Source organism: Strix aluco, chromosome 5 (assembly GCF_031877795.1).
Source record: "Strix aluco isolate bStrAlu1 chromosome 5, bStrAlu1.hap1, whole genome shotgun sequence".
Classification (NCBI taxonomy): Eukaryota; Metazoa; Chordata; class Aves; order Strigiformes; family Strigidae; genus Strix; species Strix aluco.
The window spans coordinates 63,055,530-63,073,090 of record NC_133935.1 but is presented as its reverse complement, the minus strand read 5'-3'; the positions used below and the strand labels follow the sequence as shown (position 1 = coordinate 63,073,090).

Sequence of the window (17,561 nt, the reverse complement as noted above, 5' to 3'; positions counted from 1 at the left end):
AATTACAACAGAGCTTAACTTAAACGGCAATTTCAACTGTGATAGGCAAAGAGAGGGGCTCATGCTCCAGTCTCCCCAATGCACTTGGCTTTTCTTCTGCTTCACCCTCCAAGCTCCCAATGTTAGAGCAGTAGGAGAGCAAGCAGCTGCCCCTTAGAATGCATGTGCTTGCTCTCACCAGTGCCCTGCCCTCGGTGCAGAAAGGGTAATGCCACCTCCCACGAAATAGCTCTTTTCAGCTTCTCAGAGGCAAGATGGGTCCTTCTGCTGCCAGTGAAGCTTCAAACCTCTGTTACCTTGTTTGCTCAGCCATTGTAGCTTTCATAAACTATGTGTGATGCCACTTCTCTTCATTGTCTTTTGTCATTCTTTGAAAAAGCAAACTCTTCCTCCCCACAAAACCAGAAAAAAAGTATTTTATTAACAACATTTAAGAACAAAAAGATTTTCTGGGGGAACTAGATAACCTCTCAAAAATAACAAAGCTTCAAATACTGGCTAGTCAAGCAGGTAAGACACCCTGACTGCATCATGACTGCCCCACGTTGCTGTACAATGCTGATGTGAGGGCCCTTCCCCTTCAAACCCACAGAAACAGCCTACTGAGATTTTTCTCCTGGACAAATCCCTGAAGCTGACCTTAGGCCCACGAGTCCAGGACCATTTTCTCCCTATTTCCTACTCTGCCAGAAGTTAAGGTATACCAAGAAGCACATTAGTGATTTTCCTTACTTTACACATCAGGCACGGAAGAACCTTTAGGTCTGGTAAAAGCTAAGGTAGTTTTGAAACACAGGTTGGGGCTGCTTGAAGAGAAGATCTTGGTCTCCACACTGAACTCCCAGCCACTGGTTCCTGCTGGAGCCCCATACAACAAAATGATGGTGACCTCAACACTGAACTCTGTGGAGGTACCACTATGAGCAGTCTCACGCAGGGCATTGAGGCACTTACCTCTGCCAGCAGCTTGATAGTAGGGCAGTAGGGCAAATTCAGAAAGAGAAAGAGGTGGTCTCTACAACACCTTGATATCAACAGTGACCAGTAGCAGGTCTCATCCTTGCTGCCAATAGGTGCTGTGGCATGGCCTGTAGAGCTAGAGCCTGTGGGTTTACATTCATTGCCGGAAGATGGGAACAACCTGGGGCTCATAACTCTCTCTTCAGGGTCTTCCACCAGGATGTGTCCTCCCCATCCAAGTTTTCACAGGGAGGGTGTTGAATCCTCCTATGACAGCAACCTGCATGCTGAACACCCTTTCCATTGACAGCAGATTTTGTGGCCTCAGGACAATTATCTGGTTAGGTCAATGAAGACAGACTGGCCAAATGTGGAGGAAAGGTCCAAAACAACCAGCAGATAAAGGACTTCTTGGTTGCTGAAGATACTCCTAGTAAGGTAGTGAAGTGCCACAACACAGAAGGTTTTGTTTGCTTCTTCCTGACTTACACATCCCATAAAGAGTGACAGGGAACCTGGTCACCATCTTTCACAGGAAAATAATTAGACAAGTAGGAAATGAATTCCTCAAAGTAACTTTGAAAGCCTCAACCAAACTGTCTAAGATGATTTCTTTCTAAAAACTGACTGTTAGTGTGGAACAAGTTAAGGGATTGCAAACCCTTGCAAGTCCCCTTGATGTTAGTGGAAGTTCTGCACTTACCACTGGAGCCAGGATTTCACTGTTTGTAAAATGGATTTAAAAGAATTTTTAAAAGTATACAGAATATTAATTAATTGATCATTTAGAAAATCATAGTGTTTCTCATCAGTGTGTATTAACCACCACAATTATAACCACCCTGATGGTATAAAAAAGAACATTTATGTGATTCTCTGACTAATTTCCCCCTGCACATGCAAATAAAAATCAATTAAAGGCTACTGCAGTAGTAACAAATATCTAACTAACAAATGTCAAAGGCTGTAATCTTATCACATTAGTTTTGGAAATGTTTTACATAACTTGCATAATTTAAATATTTACAAAATATAAACTTTCTTGTCTTATCAAAAATAGGTATTTGCACATTTAAACAAAAGAAATGCTTTTTAAGCCAGGCATTAAATCATTGCATAAAAATAAACAACCTTTCACAGATGTAAAATAAAATTGAGCCAACATATGGAGGGGGAGAAAATATTATCAATAGCATTTTAAATATTTTAGTGGTGTGAGCCAATCCATAAATTACATCGTGCATTGAACTTGCTTAGAATGCAACCTAATGAAAAGTTCTAGATGCTGCTTCAATAAGAGAAAGCAATGTTTTAAAAAGTCTTTCACTCTGTGGCATATTTCTTTGGGCTGAATCTTGCATGGTTAATTGTGAAAATGATGGTGAACCACCAGCAAGGTGGTTGAACATGGCAGGTTATTGCATATAGTCCAACAGTGGGGTGACTACCAGCTGACTCGCAAATTGTGTGTTCAGCTACTGAGGAAATGCCTGTGAAGGATTTTATTTCCTTCAAATACCAAACTGTATTTCTGTCCCTCCTCAGACCTGTACTTTGTGTGTTTGAAAGACAACCTATAAAAAAATCCCGAGGTTGTTATTTGGTACACCATTCACATTCAAGCTGTGCTCCAGCCCCTCTTCTCTGGATACAACTTGCTCCACACTGCTGGGCTCTCCTCTTCCACCCAGGCAGTGTCCAGCTCTCTGCAATCACACATGTTTCTCAGTATCAGACGCTCTTCTGCATATTATGCAGAAGACAGCTTTCTGAAAGGTTACAAAGCAAATGCTTCATGGTCAACAGCAGAACATTCCCCTATCTTTGTGTTGGTTTTTTTTTTTGTTTGTTTTGGTTTGGTTTTTTTTCCTAAAGCCTGCAGAAATGAACCATCTAGTGGATCCATCTAGCCCCAGTTTTAAAAATACAGACATAAGGATTATAACTAACATGTCTTACACGCCCTCTTAACTCTTCAGTCTCTGGCTAATGAGATCTTGAGTTTTCACCACTGTACCTACTGACCACATGGATCTTCAGGATGCTGTGACTATTAAACACCTGGAAAGTTTAGTGTCTGTCCCCGTTCATGGAGTTACATGTTCAAATGTGTCATCAGAAGTCCTTTTTTGGTGTTTTAGCTGTCCCTGTGTGCAGGCTGCTGTTCACTCAGTTGTCTTTCATATGCCAAATGCTTGGGCTAGCCCTTGTTTGGCAATACCCATTCCTCCTGAGGCTGATCCCCTTGCAATCCCACACAGTAAGAGTAATTGCTGCCTGTGTGGCAGTTCTGTGTACCAAACAGTGCAGGATGGTTTGGCTGAGTTTTCTGTACTTAATCTTATTTGCAGGTGTGTACGTCGGTCATGGTTTCACACCTCCGGCAGCGCACGTAGCAGCACCAGACAAACTTGCATTCACACCTTTCCACGTGCCTGACAACATGGGTGTTGTACCCACGCCCACAGCAGAGGAGGTTGCAGCCATTGGGTCCTTCTGAGGTACGGTTACATTCCCTTCCCTGAGTCCCAGGGATCCCCAATTTTTGGTCTTCAACACAGTAATTGGGAGATTTGTTCACATACAGCAGGTCTTCTTTCCCGATTGGTATTTTTCGTTGGCTTTTCTCTTTCCTCCGTAGCTTTTTTTTCAGTCTGTCTGATATTTGTATGCTGTTTTCATACTTATCTTTTAAAAACCGGCCAATCTTTTCAAAAGCTGACATTGTTTTCCAACAAGTTTTCACAGCACAGGACCCAGAAACACCATGACAACGGCAATCCACTGACATCAGCTTTGCTACAGCCTGAAAGCAAAGGGATAATGACATTTGGATGTGGTCTGTCATTCATTATGAATACTGCCTGACATCAGTGACACAGAGGTCTCAAAGTATTTAATATTACAGCTGCCACTGTCATTTCAGTGATGGGGAAGCCAGAGCATAGGATGATACATATTAGGAATCAGGTTTCCAACTCCGGACCCCCACTACGAGAAGCCTCATCTTCAGAAGTGCTCTGTATTTGCACAGTGCAGTGGCACTAACATAGCAGTACTGAATCACAATAATGAAAGCTTGTATTTCTGTCTGGCTTTTCATTCTGGAGGATCCTAAATACCTGAAATGACATGTCCTGTGTTGCTCCTCCCACCGCTGGAATGCAAACAGCCCTCATGAGGAATAGTAGGAGGGGAAGCAGGGATAGGTCAGGTAATGACACTTTTCCTACATTGGAAGACATTTTCTGGGCAGGTCTATGCCATCTTTTAAGGGTGCCTTGCAGCTACCATTAAGATCACTAAACATTCACAACATGGTCTCTATGTAACTAAGGCCACGGGAATGGCTTGAGGTTACACAACAGTGTCTGCGTGACCAGCGTGGCTCAGCATCAGAAGCAGCGCAGCATACAGCCTGAAGGCACCTCAGGACAGACCTGTGTTGGAAGAGCTGGAGGATGCCCACGTCTCTGAGCTCCATGGAAAGTCTATCAAAGGAGCCACTATAGCTCAGCAGAGGTATCTTCAACTCAGGTATTCTGGAGTAAATGTCAGATGCGTCTCACTTACAGGATCAAGCCCTGTTCTTGTAATTTAGACATACTCATACTATCATGGGCTTCTAGTGTTTCCAGTTGCATAATGGCTTTATTTAACACCATTTGACAGTTGAATTCATATTACTTTTATAACTTTCAATGTTTTAGCAAAATTTTGCATTATTACCAACGTTAAAATACCCTTAGATGGGCTACTTTTCCATGTCCATGTAGAAGCAAGCAGTGGGCCGAACAATAACTGTCTGACCAGCAATGGGAATCGACAGCCTGCGTTAAGCTTTTGCAACACGCAAGAATTTTGGCTCAGTTTATAGGAGACCAAACGTCAAAGAACTGGAATCTGTAAACAAGCAGTAACTTTCTTTATCTGGGACTACAACTCAAATAATCACCAGACAATTAATATAATACCTCCTTCTGGAATGTCTAATAGACATAGTGTAAAATTATACAATTAGACTAGTGACATATCTCACATTAGAGTCTGGAAAAGTGCACAGAAAAATCATCACATGCACAGATACAGCAAAAGGACAAGGTAGCATAATTTTTGTTTAGTTTTGTTTTACCTTTCCATTAACGTACTCTCTGGAGCCATCCTATAGACTCATACAGGCCATTGGTTAATGGTGTGGAAAGCCCATGTTACCGTCTTCCATTTTATTAACCTTTCCTCCCATATTTACTTTCCACAATCAAGGCAATTGGGAAATGTAACAGAAAATGTGAATTTTAAATTAACTCACAGTAAGTTTCTCCTGAAACTTCTCATGCAGCAAGGCCAATACAGATCCGAATTATTCCTTTGTGGAGGAACCACTATTTCGCACAAAATGGGGAAGACACACCCCGCCCCTCCACTTAATGATGTTTATTAAATTTCATCCTAAACTTTCACTTACTCCACAGCCCCCGCAAACATTAACCACTGTCAATCTATGTCTTTCTCAAACTGTCTTAGGGAAGAAAAAAACAGAAGACAAATCTAACACCTTTCTCTGGTTTCCCCTGAGAAAATTGTTTCATTTGTGCCTGTTCCTAAGCCTTGATTCTGCAGTGACATCAGAGCCCTGAAATCCTACCGAGCCCTGCTGACCCTATGGAGGACCAGAAATAAACTCAAGTCCCAGACGGCTTATTTGTAGCTCAGGCAGCACAAATGCCATTCTCAAAGTATCAGAGCTAGTAAAGGCATGGAGCAGATAAAATGAGCTATTTCTACCCTGTGTGTTAAACTGGGGGTTTTCATCATGGTGAATGTGGTCACTGAAGTTTGGGACAAGTCCAACATGGTTAAATCCATTGATTTCAGTGGGAGTTGAGGTCTCCTGGCATGTTCTGCCCCAAATATATTGACACAAGCCCGAGTTGGTATTTGCATATAACTCTACAAACATTATTAAAAATACACAGGACCAAAGTGTTTGCTTTGGAGTCACATCTTTGGTGAATTAACAGGACCTATTTGTTGGTAGAGGTTACTACGGAGGCCAAACAAGCAAGGCGTTCAAAGAACCATTAGCAAGAAAGAGCAGGTGTATGCCCTGACCTAGAACACCCATTAGCCTTTGCAAACTAAACCTGGTGAAGTGATGCACTGGTGCAGGAGATATTTCCAGATACCATGGATCGATTCTGCAGTTGGAGATTTTTTCCTATCCTGGAGGAAATAAGAACACTGCAACAAGCAGACCCTCACCCCAGAGTACATGCAGACTCTTTCAAATCAACTGGCAATAATTCTTGTATATACTTATCTTCTCTCCTTCACAGGATAGTTTCTGTTTAATAGACAGACTTGACCTTGTGCTCATATCTCAAGAATCTATCCATAAGGAAATCACTGAGTAGTCAGAATATGCATCATTAAGATGCAACAGTGACTAGACAGATGAGGATTTCAGATCCAAGAACAGAAAATCTTTGTTAGAACACAGATAACCTAATAAAATGCCAAGGAAACAAGAAACATGATATCAAAAGATGAATTTTACACACAATTTGCAAACAGAAGGGATTTAACAGTATTTTCTAATTTCTAATGATTAGTTATTTGTATCAAGGCAAGTAACTAGAATCTCGAAGTAGCTTGAAATCACATTGTGCTATAAGATTTATAAGGTTACAAATGTAATCCTTGCTTTCCCTGTAGCACGACAGGGTACTAACTAGGGAAGAAACAACAGGGGAAAAATACACAGTCTGGTTTGGGGAAAGAAGTATAATCCCAAATCTGCTAGAATCACACATAGTAAAATCTGGATGATGCAGAAGGATACAGAAACTGTCAGGGGAAGCACTGGACATGTCTGCTGGGTGCTAAGGGTGAGTTACTTCCATGTGGGCAAGTAGCCCAGCAGGTGACCTCAGAGTCTTTCTCTGAGGATGAATTAATGAAAACTAAAGGGAGGCAGACTTTCTAAAGAGGAGCAGACACTGATGTTGGAGTCTCCAGTTGATACCAAAATATAAACACGTAGAATATATTAGCAGTGTATGGATGATCAGATGAATGCAAGAAGTACAAATGTGATTGGTTGTGGAAGTACTGAGAACATTCATAGCAGTTACAAACATTTGTGGTTTTATTCTGTGTTGGTCAGGATTCTCACATGAAGCTTTGATGCACTTTGTTTTAGAATCATTTATGGAGTCATCACAATTGTGCATGACCCCAGGCTATTGCTTCCCAGCTGCTAGGATGGGCAGGTTTTCTGGTTGGACTCCAATATATTTTGGGTTGCCTCTACTGCCATCACAGGGAGCCGACATCTTGCTTTGTCTAATCACAAAACATGCTGCTGGATCTCAGGCTGCCATGTGAACAGTCTCCCATAGTTGAACATCTGGCAAAATTTAGGGACTAGGAATTTTCTCTTGCTGTTTTCTTGCAAGCAAACCTAAGATGGTGCCTATAGAGCCAACACAGCCTTCTGGTGGACATGGCTGCAACACATGCCTGTGTGTCAGCGGCACACAGAATTACTGGGATGCACAGTTACTGAGAGTGTGACTTCCAGACTGACTCCACAACCAATGACACATTTCACACCGTTAGAGTCATATGGTGAGTCTCTTCAGTTATTCATGAAATTGTGAGAGGATTCTCCCTAAGGAACAAAATTTCATAGAGAACTTCAGAGGGGCACTGTTACTCACAGAAACATGGCGAATAGATGTGTCCCTCTGTGAAAGCTGGGACAGGTTTTCAGGTTTCTTAGGCTGGTCATGAAACCAACTGACTGCTTGTGAGAAATGATCAGTGTGGAATTGAGCCGGACCCATGAGTGTTGTGTTCAGCCACAAGCCCACCCGAGCAGTTCCTCTTGCCCCACTTGACACTCGCTGCCCTCAGCCCTGGTAGTACTACGCCAACAAGAGTGCAGGGCTAAGTGATGAACTGGATACAGTGCTGAACACTGGTCTGTGTTAAAAATTAACCTGAAAAAAAAAAGATTATTTTTAAACTGACTTCCTTTCACTGATCCAATGCAATTAATAGAGGGAGGGGCATGGGGTGGGAATGCATGGCTAGAACAGGTGGATGGGCAGAAAGCAGAGATCGGTCTGCAGCAAAGGAGAGTGTCAGTGGAGTCACAGCTTGTAAACCCCTTAATGCCAATTAATGCTTAATATCTCCAAGCTAAGGTCTCTGTTTGCAGGTACTGTTCTCAGCTGTGAGACAGGGGCTGCCAGTACTTGTTTTGCAATGGGAAATGATGCCTGTAATTAAACAGCCTAATTTAAGCCACTGGTAGAACTAATAGGACTATTCATGAAGACAAGCACATGTCCTACCAGAGGTACAGCACTTAAGAACAACTGCAGACTGTTGGTGGCTCTGTTACCAACCCACAAGTACCAGTAAAAATAAACTCTCTGATGAGCCAAGCTGTTTCAATGTGAGAATATAAGTCCTGTAGATCAAATAAATTTCCACAAGTGGAAAACTGAGCAGAATTCTTCCGTCAGCAAAAAAATACTAATACAATAATAGTCAACCCATAGTGCCTGACTCCCTTCATCCTTTTATATAAGGAGTAGAAGTGCCCAACTCACATATGCACATCTAAGTACACTGAAAGTTACAATGCTAAAAGATGATGAATATGTATCTTGTGGCAGAATAAGGAATGAAATCTGGATCTTCTGAGGTTCAGGTTAGTATCCTAAACAGCGGACAACTCAGTCAAATGATCCTTACTGTTTTAAAATTGATATATCTTGGATTTAACTGTGACATGTTGAAATGGGAAAGGAACAAGAGAATTCTGCACATATCAGTTCCATTAGTAACTCCAAACAAACACAGAAGTATTGTCCCTGGAAGACTGCTCTTGCAAGACACAGATACATGACAGTATTTATTACAAAAGGTCATAAGGTACCAAAATATATTGCAAAACATCCTTCTTGTAAGCCCCAAAACATGAAGGTCAACATTTTCCAACATCTCCTAGTTAAGGATTTTGGAACTACAAAAAATGAAGAGTTCTACTAAACTTTACTTCAATTAATATTGCTGCTAGAAATCCCAAGTACCAACAATAAAAATTCTTTTTCACTCTGGACAGTGGTCAAAATATTTGCTTTATCCTACAGTTTGCCATTAAGTTACAAAATATTTATGCATGGAAACTGACTAAATACTCTGCGTATTTTCTTCCAAGATAATGAACAACAAATACACCATTGATATAAAAACAGTGAAATACAGGTCTTCTGGTCTTTCAGGGTTGCAGCAGATGGGTTTTCCTGTAAAAACTTGGAAAAGGAATAAGAGTATGTATGGTGTGCACCAAATAAGCCTGTGACAGCGTAGTTTGAGAGCCTTGTTGGAGAGCTCAGTATCATTAAAAGTATGAAACCCCGAGAGGTCCTCAAGACCTAATGGATCCTGTTGGGCCAGATTCTACCACATTCCCAGATACTGACAGCCTAGTCTAAAACTCTGGTTTCATGAAGTTATGTATACTAAGAGGTACTACTCAACATGAATAATAATAGAAGATACTGCAGTTGCATGACATTAAAAATGTGGACACAGAATCAGTTATATTCTCATGTATACAACCAATATCTAAGATATATTGGATCCTATCAAAAATACTATTCATGGAAAATGAAGACTCACTTAACCACATCCTCCAACCCCTTGTAGCTTTAGCTAATTGTTTGAAAATATGTTATCTTTGGCCGAATGCACTCTTTCCCTTTTCCAGTCAGTCCTATCTCCATGACGTATGTGGCCCATGACAGCTATAGATGAGATCAGGGAACTGATCCAACTTTAAAGAAAGCAACACCAAAAGAAAAGTTTCTCTTCTAGGCTCTGTGTGTACGTCGGGTAGGTTTTAACGCTGAACAGTTCCTCGGTACAGTTCAGAGTGTAAGACCCCAGGCAGTTGTGATGGCACACCTGCAGCAATGAGTGATGAACACAAGTTTGGTACGGGAAGACCATAAGACCATTACTGAAGACAAAAGGACAGCAAATTACTGCTGCTGCTAACATAAAGCTAAAGGCAGACAAGAGAACAGAGCATCAAAGAGAAGACCTGTGTCACTGCCACCTAAATGCAGAAATTGTATCTCTCTCTCTCTTTGAAGTTCCTCTGAAGCCTTGCAGTCTTCTTCCCTACACTTTCTCTGTCATCCTAATCCGAGAAAATGGCACTGTCTAATGACAAACATGAGTATTACAATAAAAATTTCATATCTTTACTGTATATTAAAAATAATGAAATTAAGAGAGAAAATTTTACGGAGATTATTAGCTCCTCCCTTAGCTATCTCTCTCTACAAATGTGATAAATGACCCTTTCCTCTTTCCCTAAGGAAATAATCACTTAATCCTCTGTTCCTCTTATTTACATTCCCTACTACACAATACCAACCACCTTTCCTCAGAGATGATTAGCTGACTGGCATCTGATTAAACTCACGGTAACTGTTCTCAGCTTCTATTTAGGTTTAAAGTTTGCTTCTTCTACTTCTGCCCTGAAAAGGGCCTATGTCCATGAACGATGTTCTGGTTTTCCAACTATATAACTTAATTAAATTAAATATTAACCTTTTAAACTGTAAAAATTAGTTTAAATTAAAATAGTTTGCAATGATACCACCATGGCCCTTATGATGGCTTACTGTGGCTATTCCCCATTTATGGTGGATAAGAAAGTTGTTTTCAGTAAAATCCACCGATGTTGCTTCTGGCCACAGGAAATTACTGAGTTACAATGGAGTCCATCAATATGTGCAGTTAAAACCAGAGGTCTCCATTTCTTTCTTTAGTTATAGCTGTGTCACTGAGCAGAACAGATTTAAAGTATTATGGGGCCAGAGAGAGCCATTAAACACTGACAAAGTTAAAACTCCAAGGTAAAGCAGAGAAAGTAATTTTAAAGCAAGAACCATAATCCAAGTCTCTGCTATGCCAGATGTAAGCCCCAAGATTAGACTCACATCTCTCTCTATTGGCTGTTTCTGCCCCCATTTGTCATCTCCAGAACAGGACAGGAGGACCTGATGTCACACACCCATACACACATTTCCTCTGCAACTGTGGGTTTGAAGTCCTTTGGGCTGAAGAAGAGTTACATGAAGCCAGACTCCTCTCACTTTTCTGATGAGTGCCCTAACCAGTGGCCTACTTTAAAATAGAGGTGTTGTTTCCATCCCATCTTTTAAAAGAAAAGGTTAACTCTTGATTTCCTTTCTGACCGATTTTAGACTTCTGCTCTCAGATGAGGACCCCAGACTGTGGATGGATAATGATGCCTTGTGTTCGGTCTCCCTGCTCATTCATTATTAGAGAAAATTAAAAATGCAGGTCATGATAATAACAGAATAATAAGTGAAAAAAACTTCTAATGTATTATGCTGATAACAAGATTATTTCAAGTTTGCTACAGAATATCAAATATCTAATACCTGATTAGCACTCCAGATCTAATTCTTATTTTGTGGTCTTTATTTTAACCTGCGGAGTTCAGTTAACTAGTTAAAACCAGCTCTGATTCTGAGTTTGTATACGTTTGCTTTGGTGACGTTAGTGCTGTTCTTGCCACTGGCCCCATCTGTACCTGCAGACAAGGACAGGCCTTGGTTGCTTGATGCCATTTTGTCAATGAAGGTGAACAGGCAATTGCTGCCATTTCTGAATGGTGACACGTACCTGCCTCCCAGCCTCGTTGTTGTGCAGGTTCATTGCCGCCAGTCCACTTCCACTCTTGCCCGTTATGTTCTTAATGGGCACATCCAGGAACTTTCTGCTGAATGACATTCCATAGTGGATATCATCAGAGCAGCCGCCCCAGTGCCAGCCCTCGCTGGCTGAGCCACCATGCCGCAGGTTCATGTCGCAGGAGCACTCAGTCATGTTTCCTGCACTGCACGATCGTGTCACCGAGTGCACAAGGCCCGCCGACGTCACTGCGTATATGAACGCTGTCTCCTTCGTGCCTGCAAAGCAAGGCACAAATATGTTACTTCATAACTCCCTCTGACTACCTTCCTGGTGGAGCTGTAGAAAGTGATTTTACAAGCCAGACTATTATTAAAAGGGAACAGTTTAAAGTCATCACAGCTTTCTCTGTAGAGTTAACTTGTTTAAAGCAGTGGATATTCACATCCAACAAAGATTTCAGGGCCTCTTCATATGACCATACTATTAATGGTCCTGTTTCTGGCTCCTTGTATCCTGTGATTTTTGGTAACTCCTTTCTAAATCTGGTTGGGAACTTTATTTGCCACAGAAACTTTCAAACCAATTAGGTTTTAATAATAAAAAAATCAACCCCAAAACAAACCACACCCCAAATCCCTTACTCTTCACTCTGCTTTGCACTGTTCATATTGATTTGAAGAAGAAGAAAAGATTAGTTCAGATCTTGGAGGAGGAACCTGAAGCTGTCATGATCCCGGGTTACTTTGATATAGGGCCAGAAGTTACCTCATGCTAAATTTAGCAAACATTGAGGTTGTTCTAATTCACAAAGGTTGCAAGGAGCCCCAGGAATATTAAACCAGGCAAAAATCAGGATGGCACAAGGATATTTAGGCCATGTGCTTTTCCTAGCATAGGCTGGCCATGGGAAAGACAGCAGTACAAAAAGTCTTTAACTGTTATACTATATCTCAGAAGAATCATGGAAGGACCTGCCTGGGCCTCTTAAGCCAGACCCGTTCTCTGAGACTTCTGGCATAATGTGGCATAGATCTTTAAATATGTTAAGCAAGGTATGCTCTCTAAGAGAACTGAAAAACAACTAGTCATTAACTGCAGAAAAAATTTCACTGTAGCAATTTTCACTATTGTAAAACAATTTGTTATTTTCAGTCTCCCAAGTTTCTGCTTACAGGCAAGAAAGTTCCTGTTTGTTTCTTTTGTTCGTACTAGTCTGTGGTGCTGGTACCATCATAGAATGCTTCCACAGAACATTCAGGTGAAGCTTGTGGATTAGCAGTGCCGCTCATTTAAGGGTCTGCAGGAATAGTCCTTCCCATTAGACAGAAGAACCAACACACAATACATACGGCTACATATAGTAGGGTAAACTGCTCCCTGTTTTTGGTTTTTTGTGTTTTTTTTTTTTTCTCCTTTTCCTTTTTGGAATATGCATCACTTCTTATTGATCATTTTAGGTTTTCATGGTTAATGGTTGGGTTTTTTTCACTGTTGTGTTGTAGTATAAAGTGAAGTACCCACACAAAACGAAGTACCACAATTCTGAAGTTCACATCAGTGGCTACGCCAAAATCATTGAGCAGAGTGTTCAAAAGAAACTTGCAGGATCAAGACCTTTGATACTGCCATGTGACACAAACAAAATGTACCTATTTCAGTGTAAATTTCAGCAATTCCATTATTAGTTCATGAGACAAAAGCAGCTCTGGTCTTGCTGTGCTGAGCGATGCCACCTAACTGATCACGTACGATACATTTTAAAGCAATTCACATTGGTACTGTGAGCAGATTTTTACCTGAAATCAAATGACCTTTTCGAAATACTATGTCATTATCCCGCTCATTTAGTAATTATGACATAAGGGGATAAACCCGACGCCAGTCTAAGAATAACAACGTTTCAACATAGTTAAGTGGATCTAGTTAAAGGCACTGTCATCCACGGACGTATTAAGCAAAAATTACAATAAGCAACAATCATTTTGGAAAGACAGCGGCAGGTTTTCCCTGCCCGGTGTATCTCGTGTACCTGCGGCAGCCTCCCGGGGCGGATGCGGTGACCGCCCGCCCCGCCGGCACTCCTCTGTCCGGCTCTGCCCGGCTCTGCCCGGCCCCCGCCCGCCTCGCCCCGCCGCGGGAACGCCGGGGCAGCCCCGCGCCCCTGCCCGCCCCTGCCCCGGCGGGCGCACCTGCGGGCCGGCGGCCCCGGCGGGGCGGACACTCACCGCTGCTGAGCTGGTGCCCGAAGGCGGCGGCGGCGGCGAGCGGGGGGTCGACGGGTCCGCGGCGGGCGGCGGGCGGCGGGCGGCAGTCCCAGCGCTCGTGTCGGAACTGGCTGCGGCACTCCTGGAGGCCCAGGCGCGCTCCCTCCCGGATGGCGGGCACCAGCTCCGGCTTCTGCTCGCACAGGTCCTGCTGCCGGCGGCTCAGCGGCGGGCTGGCGCAGCCCAGCTTCTCCGGCCCGGCGGCGATGCCCAGCCACCTGCAGAAGCAGCGCCCCCCCCGTCAGCGCCGGGCCCCGGCGGACACGAGGGGACGGGCGCCGCGCAGCCCTCCCTCCCGCGCCCGGTACTCACGTCCAGGTGCCGCCGGCGGCGGCGGGGCAGAGGGCGAGCAGCAGCGCTGCCCGCAGCAGGCACGGTCCGAGGCGGGCCCCGCGCCCCATGGCCGCCGCATCGAGCCCCGCCACGCCGCCGCTGCCCTCCGCTCGGCCCCCCGCGCCGCGGGGACCGAGGGGGACGGTCGCCAGTGGCGCCCCTCTACTGGGCGCTGTCCGCCGCGGGGGGCGGGGGGCAGCCGGCGGGGGAAGCCCGGGCCGTCGGGGGGCCCTCCGGGGGAGGATGGGCTGGCGGGGAGGGCGGCAGGAGGAGAAGCATTGGGAGCGCTTGATTCCCTTCAAGGTGAGAAAGAACTTGGGTTTGATGTTTTCCCCGGCTCCGTCGCCGGCTCTGCCTCCCCCGGCCGCGCATTGGCCGCCCGGGGGCCGGGGCGGGCCGGGGCGGGCCGGGCCAGGGCGCGGCGGGAGCGCGGGGGCTCCGCACCGCTCCGCGCTGTGCCGCGGCCGGGACCGGTGCCCCCTTTCTCCGGGGTGTGAAGCGCTGAGAGCGGCGGCGAGGGGTGCTGGCGGGAGGTGCGGGCGCGGCAGAGTGGGGCTGCAGTGATTTCACCCACAGAAAGGAGAGAAGGCACAAAACACCGGTGTTAATAAAGCATAACGTTCCCTACGCTTTTTATTCAAATTTTCTAACGCTTTAGCACCATCAACTAACTGGCTCCAGAGCCAGCATCAGTATTTGCTAGGACCGCATTCATCCACTTCTGCAGACTTCAGTGAGACACTCTTGTCAACTACTACCTTAATAGTTGTTAGTTACTCATTACACGTTAAAAGCCAATGAGTCAGCTAGCACCTGATGAAGAGCTGGTGTTGGCACTCTGAACTTTCAAGTCCTCTTTGATCGCAATACATCGCTGCTTCCTTCTGTGTAAGTGAAACACCTGCACTAAAAATAATCTGGATGAAATGGCAGCTCTGTAAAGACTTTGATTTTACACAGTTGTAAATTAGCTAAATAGCTCTTGTTGACTGACAACAGCTCCAAGTGAAGAGCACAATAAATCATCTCAAATGACAGATGTACATTTTTAAGAGTACAACATGTTGAGAAATAATCACATAAATGCGGTGTTTCCCCTGTCTGTTTCCCCATGGATATGCTGAGATATTTTAAGAGCATAGGCTGTGGTACCTTTAGATCTATGGAATTATGTCTCTTTCCTACTTTGTGCTCATTTGCCTGCTTTTAAAAGATCTCCAAAGCATCGCCAGTTCTGGGCAGATGCCATATGACCCCACGAGCTACTTAAACCTTCCGATATGGCTTTTCTCTGTTCTGAATTTTAGTCTGGAGAACATCTGCTTGTGGTTGCAGAGGAACTGAGTCCAAAGTGAGGGAAATGGATGGAGAAGAACATTGGAACACAGGGAACCGGCCATGAAACAAGCCTGAACCAGCCAAAACTGTGTGGGATGTATCAGAGAATTATCTAATTATTCCAGGACACATGGTTCATTTTATCCTTATTGCTGCTTCCTGGCTCCACCTACTAAAGTTAATTCAAAGCCCTGATCTAGCAGCAGTGTATTTCCTATGTGCTTCTTGATCTGCTATACACATTTATCATCCACTCTGAAATGACTTTTTCCTACCAGTTGTTTTTTTTTTTTTTTTTTTTTTTTTTAACAGGGTTCTTCTCTGTGGTTTGTTGGGTTTTTGGTTTTGGTTTTGTTTTTTTTGGCTTGGTTTTGGTTTAAATTAGTATGGAGCTTTTTGTCCTAAAATCTTACATGTGAATTTTTCTCTAGAAGCTACAGAATCTTATATGCTAACAATAATGTAAGATTTAAATTAGAAAAATGTTGATTTCAAAAATTCCTATGCTATTTGCAGTGTATTTTATATATGATATCATAAATAGATTACTTCTCTATTGGGTTCCCATATGCCAGGATCTGATTTTGTCTACATTTTTTGCTACAATAACCATTAAGTAGTTAGGAAAACCCTTTGATCATATACACTGGTCTAAAGTGAAGCAGTTACAATTTGGAAGACTGATGCATAAAAAAAAGAATAAAACCCAAAACTGTAAGGGACTTCTTGAGATCATCCAGTTCAATCTCTAGCAGTGACTGGAAACAAACCGCATTTTTCCATGACCATATGATTTAAAGAAATTTGGATTACTGTATGTTTGTGTTCTAATCCCCCATCCGCCTCTCTTCCCATCTGTTTCCCTTACAAGCACTCCCCCATTGCCCACAGCCCCTGTGCCTCCTCTCTGGTGTTGCAGCCTGGTTCCCCACCAGATAGCCCAGAATCTCCTCTTCTCCTGCCGCTCAGCTTCCTGCAGGCCATTTACACCATCTCATTTTATTCCCCCTGCCCCCCCCCAATACTCTCCTCTCTGGGCAAAAGCAGCACCTACAGGAGTATTTCTATCTGTCTAGAGCTACGTGTTTGCATATAGGTCAGTTGGCTACCAGGAAGGGAAGGAAAAACAAATTACTTTGAAAGCTATGTGCTTTGCAAACCTTCAAAGGGACACGATTTGGAAATGCTTTGCTGATCTACCAAAATTTATCGAAATTTGCCAAATGTTTCTAAAGTCTGTAATTCTAACTCACTGGTGCTTCAGAGCCTGCTATGCTGGAAGACCATTCACTCCATGACAGACAGCAACATGAGTGTGATGCAGAGACAATGAACCAGAATCCAAGCCAAGGTCAAGTGCCAAGCCTCAGTGGTCAAAATTTGCTATAAATCAGGGAACATAAATTAACCTACTGCTTATCTTACTTTCTCTGGACAAGGTGGGGTTATCTGTAGCTATTCATACTAAAAGTCCCTCATTTTTCTATTTTAAAAAGACAATAAACTGTTATTAAAAGAAAAAAAAAAAAAAAGAAGGAAATGTGTCTAAACTGAGTGATATTTCCTGACAGGACATCTATTAATTTACTGTTTAATGATGATTAATGTGATCTTGACAGAGTAAATTACAGATATATATATTTTTGATTCACTGTTAGATAAGGGAAAATAATCTCGTGCAGAATCTGTGTGAATAAGCAGTTCATTTGACAGATAATACGGTTCACAGCTAGACCAATTATCTCTTTAAAAAGGTAATGGCTAGTGCTCTCACTATAACCAATCTGCCATCTTATTTACCAGATTCAAGTACATGCAAAGTTAACTCCCCTAAACAGAATCTCAGAATCACAGAATCATCTAGGTTAGACCACTTCTGAAAGCTTCGTACAAATTATTTTCCTTCTCCTGGAA

General features: G+C 43.2%; 1 protein-coding gene across 1 annotated transcript; it reads right to left on the bottom strand.

The window, feature by feature from the left end:
- Positions 1-398: 398 nt before the first annotated feature.
- On the bottom strand, positions 399-14,589 carry WNT16 (Wnt family member 16). The gene is made up of 4 exons (XM_074827585.1): positions 14,289-14,589; positions 13,938-14,194; positions 11,701-11,987; positions 399-3,766 (listed from the first exon to the last, which is right to left on the bottom strand). The coding sequence occupies exons 1-4, from the start codon at positions 14,375-14,377 to the stop codon at positions 3,302-3,304; spliced, it is 1,098 nt and encodes a 365-aa protein (XP_074683686.1). The 5' UTR covers positions 14,378-14,589; the 3' UTR covers positions 399-3,301.
- Positions 14,590-17,561: the final 2,972 nt, after the last annotated feature.